Source organism: Hirundo rustica, chromosome 1 (genome assembly GCF_015227805.2).
Source record: "Hirundo rustica isolate bHirRus1 chromosome 1, bHirRus1.pri.v3, whole genome shotgun sequence".
In the NCBI taxonomy this organism is placed as follows: Eukaryota; Metazoa; Chordata; class Aves; order Passeriformes; family Hirundinidae; genus Hirundo; species Hirundo rustica.
Genome location: NC_053450.1, coordinates 139,089,148 through 139,102,267, shown reverse-complemented (window position 1 = coordinate 139,102,267; position 13,120 = coordinate 139,089,148). Strand labels below are relative to the sequence as shown.

Below are 13,120 nucleotides of genomic sequence, written 5' to 3'. Positions count from 1 at the left end.
GCCGAGTTCTGTTAGTTTGGGGAGAGTAGATCAGATCTTCTCATGTCCTGTTCTCATTTGTTCTTTGATGGACTGCATCAGGCTTCTTTTCTTAAAATCTTACTGCTGCACCCTAGCCTCTAAAAATAATGATAATGTTCTTTCAGCCATATAAATACTTAAATCTTGGGTTTTTCAGCCAGGGGTATGTATTTTGCAAGTTCTGTAAACTTCCAGTTGGCCAAATTTCACTGCACAGTGTGGGCCTCATCATTGCAGTTGTTGGTCTTGGAGAAACCTTCTTGTCAAAGCTGATTTTGATGTACATGAAGGTTTGTTGTTATGTGGTGACCTAGCAGCCAAGGTGTCTGATTTCTGTTCTTTTAGCTGGAGTTCATTATTGCAGGCAGTGTGTGAGAATGCGATGTTGCAGTGCAAGCCCAGCTCTCGCCTTTCTCGCCTTCGTTCAAGCCCTACAACGCAGCTGTACTGCAGCAGCTGCTGCACTGCAGCTATTTCCCTTCCTCCAGAGAATCTCAATTCACATTAAGAATGCTTTTCCATCTCCCAAATGTGTTAGTTGGAGGATGAAATAACAAAGGTGTCTGCATTTCTGAGATATCTGCAGCTGATAATGGTTTTGAAATGTGATATTTGTTATCTTACTGTGCTCTTCTGTTTATCTGCTGCCTCGGAGACGTAGGGAGGCAATACGATAAAAATCTGTCTGGTAGCAGTGCAGGGTTTGCTGTTTTCAGTTTAAGCAAAAAATGTAAAATCATTTCATGAAACAGCTGGTGACTTAACTCATTGTGGAAATTCACATTGCTGGAGAAACATTTTGTAATGTCCAGAAGTACAGGGAAATAACTTGGCAACACTGAGCAATTCAAGCCACAATAATAGGCATGCAGACAAGTAGGTCTTAAATAAGCAAATAAATCTGTGTAAAAATAGATCTTCTCTCTCCTCACTCCAACCCAGACAGAGAAACAAATGTAGGTTTAGTTACCTATATCAACCGTTCTTACTGACATACGCAATGCAAGCTGGGAGAAAATATATGCAGGTCACATATGATCACGTCGTAAGTCAACGTTCAGAAGCTTTTGGATTTGCAGTTAAATTGACAAATCCTGTGGACAACTTTCTCCTCTTTATCCTCTTAGAGACATCTCTGGGCATAAAGATTTAATATGCTTTTTCAGATTAATGACTTTGCTCTCCTTTTTAAAGCGTTTTCCTGTGCATTGTGTCTTTGTAAAAGAAGTTATTCACTGAAAAGGCTGCTTTTTTCCCTCTGTTACATATGCACAGTTGATTACAAATTTAGAGGTTGGTCGTGATTTAATTTGAGTGTTTGGATATGTGGCTTTGCATTGTGTATGCTAATTTTATTTTATTTTGCTTTACAATGGACAAGCCTTTTCACTTCCAAGTTTTAGGGCTTTGAAACGTGAGTGTGTTGATTTGCACATTATAAAGAATGTTGAAGTTAAATATCTTGAAACGCAGGGCCAGGTTTATTTTTAAGTAGTGAGTTTGCAAGAGTTTATTAATAAAGTCACTGTATTAGAAAGTTTAACACTGAGTATCTCAAGCTGTATGTAGATTTATTTAGAGGTTATTTTTGAGGAGGGAAGCTGTGTATGTGGGGAGGTAAAGAATCTTGGGGTTTTTTGTAGTGTTTGGAGCCATGTTCTCTGTTAAAAATTGTGTGGTGGTTTTTAGCCTTGATCCATGCAGTTGTTTTTAAAACTCCCCCCGTATGGCTAGGTAATTGTTCTGCAAATGGAGTCAAATTCTAGAATAACCCGTGTGCAAGAACTGTGTTTTTAAGGTTACTATTTAGGTTTGACATTGAAGAATCAAATCCCTGATATCTTCCAAAGCCTTCTGTTCGTCTTTGGGCAGGTCAAGAGGCTTTTCTGATATACATGAAATAAAATCCCAAGTAGAGCTGCCGTAGTGCCGTACTGAATGACCTAAAGCCTTAACAGCTTGAGCTACCAGCAGGTACGGTGAGGTGCTTATGCAGATGAAGTGATGTGTCTAGTCTCTAAATGACCTTATTTTCTTGTTTTTAGGACACAAATGAGCATATTCTGTTTATGTTGAAAAGTTCAGTAGTTTCAGTGAGAGAAGGTCAGCCTCAATAGAGGGCATATATGAAGATGCACTGTCCCACTGCTCAGCCCAAGAGCAGTAAAACCCTTACTCAGTATTGTAGCTGCATCCTGGAGTAGCCTAGTCAACCCAGGGGTTTGCCACAGGGACAGAGCAGCTGTGGAAAAGTGGTTGTTCTCTTGGGTGGTTTGGTCAAGTTCACCTGTGTCCCTGGTAGTGTTAATAATTTTTTGGTCCGAGACATAGTCTCTGGCTACAGTGGAGAAAAACACTATGAAGGGAAGGAAATATTTAGGTAGTTTAAGGGCTGGTTAATAGTTTCAAATGTGGAGCGTCAGGTTATTGAAATGGGGTCTGTGCCAGGTGATTTTGGTCATTTTACATTGTGCTGTGGTTTTGGTTTTCTTGAAGGCTTCTGCAAAACTATTTCACATGCAAATACATTTGTGGTTATACTGTGGTGGAAGTGTAGTGGAAACTGTCTGGTATCTTGTGTGTTAGGTGAAGCCTGGGTTATTCTAGAAAGCAAAAAGAGTACAAACTTCATTGAAACTCCATTCCTATTAGTGGTGTATTTAGCTAGGGTCAGAGGTGGCATTTCTTAATATCCTCTCCCTATTTATAGGAAGCAGAGTGGGTCATGGGGCAGCTCTTCACAGTCTGGGTCTTGGGTCTCTAAAAATTTTTACAGGTTGAAAAAGACAGTGTAAGGCAGGTCTTTACAGCTGGTGGCTGTGCAAGATGCTCTTACCACTTCTGTCAGACTGCTGAGAAGATTTTTTATTTTGCGTGGAGTAAAAAAGATTTCTTCAGTGCTTAGGAGCAGAAACATGCTTTTTTTGTCTCCTGTCTCTGATATTTCAAGATTATACTGTAAGGTGAGGACAGAGAATTTCCTATTCTTAACAAGCAATGACAGAACAAGCAGAGAAGGAAGATTTTCAATTTAGCTAAATTAAGATCACATGATATTTTGCTGTTGTGCTAGCTACCAGCCCTGCAGATGTTTCCTTTCTTTCCAGTTTAAGGATGTAGCTGTTAAGAGGGGAGGCTTTTGCAAATGGGTCTATAAGAAAACAAGGAAGCTCTCAATTTCTCTTTGTTGTTAATGTTTTTCTGACTAAATTTAATATTATGAACTCCCTATTTGTTGTTACGAATAACAAAATTCAAGATAAAAACAAAACACATCATGAAAATAGTTTGCATCTCTGCCCTATGAAGTTTTTTCATTATATACTTTTTACTCTGTGACTTAGTGCTGTTGCTTGAAATGGGCTTTTATTCTGTAGCAGTAAAAACTATCTGGACTGAAGTGCACTTAATTAGCTTTGCAAAGAATCCCAGTCAATTAGTACACTTTTTGGATGTGTGGAAGCTACTACAAATATATGTGTATATATATGTACACACACAATACAGTATGCTTTTTTGTATGTATATATGTGTATAATATGTGTATTACTTATAATAGGGTAAATTAATGAATTGAAATATGCTAAACTTGGTAGTATCTAGAGTTTAAAGGGAGATCTGAGAAGCTAGTTTGTTTGTTTGTTGATAATTCAGGGGTTAGGGGTCTAAATGTGAAGAAATCCTATTTAAAAAGTGGTGGAGCACTAGTCATACCAGACATGATCTTGGTTTTGATGAAGTTAAGAGCATTGTTCAAAAGGTCCAGCTATCAGAACTATAGTATGAGATAACCAGGGCTTGTGCTGTGTAGAAAAAGAAAAACGTTACTTTAAGTCTAGGCAGACTTTGAAGGAAAATACCACCTTACTGAGTAGAAGAACTCTTTCTCAATCTCACCTGGCCTGGGAAGCTGAAAGCTGCTTTCCTTCAAGCAAGTATATCTAGCTAGGCTCAGTTTGCAGAACCACTTGGAGTGTTACTGTTTTTAATCCATGGCCAAATAAACTGAAGAATTTTCAGTTGACCAGACACACGGAGGAGACATTTTTGAAATCATCCTTGCTGTTTGTAGATAGGCTTGAGCTTTGCTTTTTAGTCTTGGGGAGTAGTGATGAGACTGACAGGAGCACCAACTGCCTTACAGAGCTGCCTTTTATGAACAGTAGAGTGCAGTAAGGCGAGTTTGAGCTGTATAATAACATGCCCACATGGAGATTTTTACTGTTTGTTTTCTGTGTATGCCTTGACCTTTATGAGAACTGAAATCCTTTATCTTGAAAAAATAATGTTTCTCCTTTGAATGACTGTGTTTTCTACAGTGCTAGTAATACAGAAGTAGACAGAAAGTACATAGAAACGTGTATCCCTCTGTCCTGCTTCCAAGCCCAAGCCAGCTCTGTAGCCTGCATGGTGCTTGACAGAATTTTGTTTCCTTCCCTGTGCCTCTCAGCCATCTGCCGTGCTGGCACAGATGCTTTGGTTTTGAAAGGTCGCAGATTTCCCACTTACTTCATACACTGGGAGTAGTCATGTATTGCCATCTTAGTTGCCTTTATCCTTACCTGGTTGTGGTTTGAGGATATGATTTATGTATTTTATTGAATTACAGAATTCAGTCCTGAGATGCACTTCAAAGTTTGGTGTCCTCACTAACCTCCAGTACCTTTGTTGTTGAACTACACCAGCTTCTCTTCCATCTGGGTGAGATTCGCAGTCCTGAAAGAGAGGTAGTTTGCTCCCAGGATTATTTCCTAACATGCGGCTGAATTCAGTTTGGTTAGTCCGCCAAAAAGGACCCAGGCTTAGTGCCATAATGGTGTGATAAGAGGCGAGCTCCTGTGAGGGACACACCTAACTAAAGCTGTGGTCATTCCATCAAGTGATGCTCACATCTTCATTGCCTTCCTTGGCTCTGAATTGTCTCATTGACAATTGAGACTGAGGGGGCTAAGAGAGGGAGAGCTGCTCATGGAGATCACCTTGCTGTAGCTGGTGGCTTCTTGAGTCCCACTTCTCCAATCCAGGTGAGCAGCAAACAGGAGGAATGGCATTACCTGTCTTCCCCTTAGTCTTACTGTGATCACTAATAATTTATTTCTGTTTTCCTGTTATTTTAACCATTAATTGTAGTAAAAGTCTCCACTTGTCATCATGAAGGATTTGCATCTTGTTCTAGTGGTAGTTGAATTCTTCAGTGTGTTTGCCTCTATTACCCTTTTCCAGTTAGTGCATCCCACTCAGCTGCAATACAAGAGAAGTGTTAGTGTTGGGAGTGTTTCAGCAAATATCCTGCACTTCATGCGTGCATTACACTTGCCTGATAAGAGATTAAGGGGGACCTTGGTGATTCTGGATGCTGAAGGTTTCTCTGAGTTTGGGAGCTGAAATCTTCTTGTGGAAACTCTTTTTATTTTTTCTTCCCCCTTCCCCACCGTGCCCCCCCCCCCTTCACTTCACAAAGAACTGTAGCATGGAAGAAGAGCTGTGCCCCCAGTTCCAAAACCAGAGAGCAGTGACCCTGGAGTGAGGGCCATGACTAGACCAGTTTTATCTGTCTCTGTTAATGCTATCTGCTGGTTATGTGTGGACTCAGGCTGTGTTTATCTAAACATCTCACCTTGTGGTGAGTGTGGTTCTGTAGCTGTTTGATCTTTAGAGCTTTGAGGGTTTGTTTACATCTGCATTTCCAGTTTCAGGTGCTTCATCACAAGGCAGCCTCCTCTTGGTAACTTCTAAAAACAGACTCAGCAGTTACAAGCACTGAACAACGAAGCCCTTCCTGCAGCTTTCTTCAATATATAACACTGAAGTGGCCAGGATGGAGATATATGCCTTCTGTCTCATGCTCTGAGGGTCTTGCTACCAGTCAGAGATCTGTTGAGTGGGATTCATTTCCCTGTGGCCCATTCTGCAAAGAGGAGTCCTTAGATATGTTCTGGGGTACGAGACTCTTCTGTGTTTCAGTACATCACTGTCTCAAATGGATTTTTCTGTTTGGGGAGCACTGACCATGTCATTCTGTAGATAAAAGCTTTCTAGTGAAGTGAACTAATTTCACTACTGTGTATCAGCACATAATAAGTGTCAGCAATCACATAAATATATAGTTGATACTGTTAGGTTGAATCTATTGTGTTGTGAATCTGTATTGCGTTTTATTCGTATGTTGAGAGTTCAGCTCATTATTGGATAGAGGGAAAGTTTTATTTTTAACTTACGGTGATTTACTTCTACTTGGCAAAGTTCACTTTGACGGGCATTGATTACATTCAGCCATGCCCAAGTATAATTTGTATTTCTAAAAGGTAGACGAGAAGAAGGATGTACTTTTGAACTGAAGTAGGTAGAACATATAGGTAGGGACAGTTAATTATTGTTTATTATTTATCTGCCATCAGCTTAAATCTATACATAAATTAAACTTTTTTTTTTTTTTAACCTTGTTGCTTGTTTAGTGTGACGGGTGACAGTGGAGTAGCATGCAGTTTGATGCTAAAAATACTGAAACATTTGGGATTCTTGTTAATTAACTGTGCACACTAATTTTCATGTTAGTAAGGAAGGAACAATTTTGGTATTATGCATGCGCTGCTGCATGCATCTTTGGAATTCAGCTGAGGGTTTTTTAGCAAGTCTAGCATGTACAGCTGTTAAATATTCAACTGGTGTTTTTCTCAGGTGTTGGGGTTTTTTTGTTTTTTTTTTCCCCCCTCTTTTGCTTTCTGCAAATTCTAAATGCCTTTTTTAATGGTGTCAGTTACCATCCACAATCTTACATTGAGGATTTTTATCGATTTCCTCATATCTCACCAATTTGGCAGACTGATTTCTGGCCATCCATGTGGGTTTGGAGAATATTGCTGATTACACTATGTAGCCATCTGTCAAGGACGTAAAATGATGAAACACTTCTTTGAAGGAAGGACACTGTCAGTATATAAACTAACAGGTTCTATTTCCTGCCTGAATTTGTCTGTGTCAACATCCTACCTGTTCAGGACAAGATTACAAATTTTGGTAAACAATCTGACTTCAGTCAGAAGTTTGGACAAATGCGTATTGGACACAGAGTTCCAGTTTTCCTGCTGGTCTCTTTGCAATGATTTTTTTCAGTAAGAAGTAATTGTGTTTCCTGAGGCTAAAAGTGGTGGAACTAATTTATTTGTTTTGAGAAGGCTGTCTTCTGAATACCTGGAAGATGGATTTGCTTAAAATGTCACCTTTGTGTCAGTAATTACTTTTCTTCAACTGGGAATAACTTCTGTATAAGATGCTGTTTGTGCATTCCAGTTTGATTTAGAGACACACTAGAAATTGCTTCTCTACATCTTTAGACTGTTTCAGTACATGATCATGGTATTTAGCTTTATAAATGTGAAATTAATTTCCCTTGAAATTTTGGTTTATTAGCTTGAGAACTGAAAGAAAGACTCAATTTACACCTTGTGTGGGTGATCCTGCTTCTTAGGTGATACTAAGGTAAAGTACTGTCTTTGTGTGCTGGATATGCTGTCCTATGCTGCAAATGAGATGGAGATAATGTATCTCAGAAAAGGTTGTATTATCTTTTATATGACTGCCTTAGAGGCAGTCTACACATTCTATAGTCTTAGCCAGAAAAGACCTTTTTATTTCTTTGTTAGCTTTTTAAAGAGCCTATTTCACTGTCACATTAAAATAAGGCCAGACTGTTCTAGAAAAGCCTTTTTCTCTGCGATAGCAGATATTTAACAGAGCAGTTAGCTAAGTGATAGTGACAGGGTACAAAAACTGGGGAAAGCAGATGACCCTATACGAGAAATATCCCTGTTTTCAAGTGAGTCCAGCTATTATTAGAGCATTTGGAATATCCTGTCAGTGTCTTGGGAAGATTTTACATATTAATAACTATGTTTTTTTGCTCTGATTTATGTCAGTAGTTACTGAAAATCCCTAAAAATCATACGATGGCTGTTGAATCAGTAAAATCGGCTAACATCAGCTCATTTTCTGTTCAGCATATATCTGTCTAGCTGAACTGCTGTATCAGGTATCACTTTTCTTGGCAGAGGAGCTAAAAGTTGAACACTTGCTAAGTGCAGCTGAAGCAGGTGCTGCTTAGCACAGGCAGTCTCCATGTTGTGACTGAGCTACTGGATGGTCTGGTGGTGGGGAAGGTTGGATGGTTTGGGATTGGGTTTTTTTGTTTGTTAGTTTTAGTTTGGTTTTTAAATGCAGGTGAAGGTTCTGAAAAACGTAGTGTGGGAAACACATCTACAATGAGACTTTTATTTACAATCTATTTGTGAAGCATTCTGTTTGGTAAAAAACACATAAACCAAAACAGTGTAAAAAGATAGCAAATCTGGATGCCAGTTCCATGCCCCATTTCTTTAGAAATATTTTTAATTTGGGTACTGAACACAAAATAAAGATAGAATTGATTGCTCATAGCAACTTTAAAAGGGCTTGAATGATTTTTCGAGAATAGATAGTGCAATATATCAATTATTTCTTGTGTTCACAATTTTTCTTCTATGAAGACAATGTTCAGAACTTAGACCATACCTATTTATCTGTTTAGATAGTCAAGATGACTGTTCTTTATTTATAGCTTCAATTGCCTACAACTGTCATGTAAGGATTTTTAGCTTGTACAGTACAGGTCTGTAAATTCATCAGAAGGTTAAAAATTAGAGGGGCTTTAGAGAGCATGCAGGCTGGATATGTTATCTTTTTTAGTTGTTATTTTAGACTGATATAATGGGAAACTATTGCTTTGAGACTTACTTTCCATTGGAAATAATATTATTTACAAACATTAATGCTACTTATTGATTTTACATAATCCTGTTACTGCATGTTAAGCTGCCAGTGATTCATGTAGTTTTTTTTATAGTGCCATCTGGTTTTTCATGGATGTTTTCATTGATCAGAAGGAAGGGTTAAATACAATATAAAAAACAAGGTATGCATTTTGCAGTGCACTTAAGCATCTGTTGTATGTCCTTGCAATTGCATAGAACAGGAAATGATGTTTTGAAATACTTTGTGCAGAAACCTTGTATGAAAAATTCCCCAGGGAAATGATGCTTGAATCATTTTTAGTAGCCTGGGATTCTTCAGTCCTTGAACTTGATTTTATGTATTCTGACTTCGATTTTGAGGACTGAGTCTGTAGAGAAATAAACATACAGATCTTCAGTAAGGGCTATGGCACAGTGATCTTTGGTTTGTTAGATCTTATATGAAAATGAAGCATTTATTTTTTTATCTCTAGTAATGCAAATGACTCTACCCAAAAGACAAATTCCCTTATGGATATGAGATACTTACATATTTGTAACTTGATATTTGATTTGCAAGGAAAACTGTCTAGGGACTTTGCCTTCAGTAGTGTGTGCTTGCCTGTGCTAAACGTCATCTGTTTCTTGCTTGCTGTCTTGCATCCTTGCTTTGTTTATGTTTTTGAGAACTTTTATTGTTCCTTTTTAAAGCTTTTTCTGGCAAGGGATATTCTGGTGTGTGTGTGCTGTGGTTGGAAGTGTCACAGGGTTACTCAACAGATGTTGACTCTCTTTATAAATCAGATTCGTGCTTGTTCATAGTGATGGCTGAAAAATGCTTTTACTGAACGTGTCTCATGTTTATTACTGATACTGGCTTTTTCTGTTACCATGTTCACAGACCTTGCCGGAGTCCAAGGCTGGCATGAAGTTCACCTTTCCCTTTTGGTGTGCTCTTTCAAGAAATAATTGTTTGACTGTGGGTTTATGAGTAACTTTTAGTTCAGTAACTTGTGAATGCTAAAAGTCTACATGAAATTGCAAGGAAGTTAGAGGTTCTCTTGCTACATTGAAATGCTGAAACTCCTGTTTAAAAAAGCTGGTGAGGTTCTCTGTATGGCTGTATTCTGATCTGACGTTACAGTACTCCTGTGTGTAAATTATAGTCACCAGTTATTACACGTACTAAAACTACCTTTTGGCTAAATAAGGAGGTTTTTGTTAGAAAAAAGATGGAAGTATATTGAAGACTGAGATTTTTTTTCGATGCTACATTTAAGCTTGCTGTTTACCTATTTCTAACTATGGGTATTTGCTTATGAACATTTTTCAATATCTGTGGTTGTTGGATTGTTTGAAACTTTGCATCATGCATTGTGTAAAAATCTGAGGAGAAACAAAAGATTGCAAGGGAATATTAAATAGAAGGGTTGCTGTGAGTCACTTGGTGGAGGAAATCACTGTCATTTTTTAGAGGCCAGTGATATTTTTTTACTAGGAGCTATTTCTTTTGCCAGTTTACTAGGATCAAAATGTTCTTACTGGCTCCAGTTTCTGCTTGTGTCCTGAGACTGAAAGCCTGAAAAGCGACATTTATTTGTGCAGAACTGATAAAATGCTCTTGTGTTTGGAAGCTAAACAGAGTGCTTAGGAACACCTCAATAACAAACTCCATCCTTAGGCTAAAGGATTATGTAAATTTTGCCCTAATCTTTGCATTGTTTGAACTTTAAACTCAAGCCTCTCATCTTGGCAGTTCCGCAGTGCTCACTAATTTTTTGTTCATTAGTCATCTAATTGCAGAGTCTTCTTGGTTTCACATTAGCACTTTAAAACATGAATGAAGATGATAAATGAGGACAGACTAGGCTGAGATAGAGTCCTTGATATTTATAACTGTTCTTTCCAAAATCTGTTAATTCTTTCAGGCTGTTTGGAAGAGTAGGCTGTCAGGATGGATCCCCCATATTTTCTTGTTCCGGAAGCAGCTCCATTGCTTGGCTTGGCTGTAGTGTCCATTTGTATGTTTTTTTTCTTGCTGAAAACAGAGTTGTTGGAGGTAGGAAGGCTGATCTTTGAAGCACTTGCTAGTACTTGCTGGTTCTCCCTGTTGGACATAAGCAAGATGTGGATTTCTGAGGACAAACTGTAGCATCTGTGGACAAACGTTGTTTTACATACTTGAATGCAAAATGTTTTTCTGCTGGATTAACTCTCACCAAGGAGCTGCAGTATTTTCCTTGTGGTAATATGTGTTGCTGTCGTTGTGGTTAGAGTGGAAATGCTTCTGTAGATGTTGGTTGGTATTGGCTGAGCCCACCTTTCCAACTAATACTGCAGTTTGAGATTCCAGCTCTAAGACTGTCGCAAATGAGATTATTTTGGAGTAGGACAGGGAGAAAACCCAGCAGTAAATTCTGACACGGCTCAGGCAGTTGCTGAGCCACAGCAGCAGAGCTGCTGGAGGACAAGAAGACTATTATTTCTGTTTGAATACCCTTTGAATAGGCTATAGGCTCTGGTATCTAAATTTGTTTCACGCATCGTTGAACTAGAATCTTTAGAGGAGGGTCATGGGATTTTGCATGCTTTCTTTGTGTCTCCTGCCTTTGAGTGCTGGTGTGGCACTCTGAAAGTTGAAATGGAAGATTTTATATAAGGCTGAGAAGGGAAATATTTTAATATGTTGCTTCAGTCATAAAATTACCCATAAGAAAAAAACCCACTCACGATTGCTTATTTCTGCAAGAGGAAGGAGGCTTTTTTTACTTTCGTGTTTACAATTTGCATACTGAAATGTTCAGAGAAGATAGCTAAGGGCGGAAAAAGCAAGGGTGAAGTCATAGATATGACTAGAAGAAAATGTCTTACTGGAGAAGTCTAACCAATTGCATGTTCTGTTCTACTTGTATTATGTGAGGAGGTACTAGTCAAGAAAACATCCCTGAATTGTGTGGGAAGAAGAACTTTGTTTTGTACTTGTGTGTGTGAGATATGTACAGCCAGAAATGGGGTCCCGGAAGTCACGTGTTTATCTCTAAATAGAAGGCAAATAAAACATGCAAGCTGTACGCATTTTTTGTGGTTCCTTCAAGTCTTTCATTGTTGAATGTTGATTTTTTAATATCTAACCTAATTTAAAATTTAAGTTAATTATGTTATTCTATGTGCAGTGTGGCCAGAGGTACAATGGTGTAAGAAGCGCTGCTTATTACTACTGATTTCAAATTATTTTGGTCAGCGGGGAGAAATTCTGTTTTCAAGTGTACTGAAATGTCTAGGAATTCTTACTCTTGTGTATTTTTCAGTGATGCAAATTAAAACTCATCTGCATATCTTTTTCTATTTTAGACGTCAAAAAGTAAAGATGGAAAAGAGCAGAGTGAAGCTATATCACCGTCGGAGGAGGAAGAAACTTTCTCTTGGCCCGGTCCTAAAACTGTTGTGCTAAGGAGGACATCTCAGGGTTTTGGCTTCACCTTAAGACACTTCATAGTTTACCCTCCGGAATCTGCAGTTCAGTTTTCTTTTAAAGTAAGTGGAATTAAAAATGAAGCACTTATATAAAGCCTTGTACCCTTTAGGGTCAAAAAACCAGTTTACTTGAAAATAAATGTGTTTATAGATCTGTCTTACACAAGATCCCTTGTGAGTGGGCTCATGGCATTGTTTAATAGCTCTTTGCTGATCTGTTCCAATAAAATGAAATTAACTGAGGATGTCATGTTTGTATCATGGGTAAGAACAGTGGTCATTGCAGAACAGGAAAGTATTTCTCTTTACAGATTATTCTTTTATCCAAAGCCAGTGTCATTAATTAGTCTGTACTTCTTCTAAAGTGTAGACTTGAGGGGTATGATGTTTGGGTTTCGTTGTTGTTGTTCCCTCCCCTCCCCAGCTGAAATTTGTCACACTATCACATTAAGAGATGAAGAAGAATGTTTGCCTCAGTTTCTAACTGAGTATCCGAAACTCACTGTACATGAGGAAGATGGATTGTGTTTCTCTGTTACATTCTTTCTGCTGAAAAGAGGATCTGCAGTTCTCTGTTAGTCAAGCGATGCACCTATACAAGACATATACAGGCCTACATTAAAAGACAGCTTTCTTAAAGTATTTTACTTTTTTATTTAAAAAAAGAATATCTGAATGTTAGGTAGCTAATTGGTCTTCCTTGGTCAAAGCACGTACATGTTCTCTTTTGTGACTGAAGCTTTTGAAAGTTGCTATAATATGGGGTGTTGAGAAAAAGTCCATTTAATAATGAGAGGATTTTGAAAATTGTGAGAGGGTGTTTCCTAGCGAATTTAAATAACTTTTGCTCATTTTAAAGG

The 13,120-nt window shown here is 38.3% G+C and overlaps 1 protein-coding gene across 5 annotated transcripts in view; it reads left to right on the top strand.

Annotated features, from left to right (window-relative positions):
* Positions 1-13,120, top strand: part of ARHGAP21 (Rho GTPase activating protein 21) — a 111,076-nt gene that overhangs the window by 32,736 nt on the left and 65,220 nt on the right. For all 5 annotated transcript variants that reach the window (XM_040088015.2, XM_040088044.2, XM_040088025.2 and 2 more), the window contains one exon: positions 12,138-12,320. In XM_040088015.2, the coding sequence (XP_039943949.1) occupies positions 12,138-12,320 (183 nt within the window). The remainder of the gene's footprint in view (positions 1-12,137; positions 12,321-13,120) is intronic.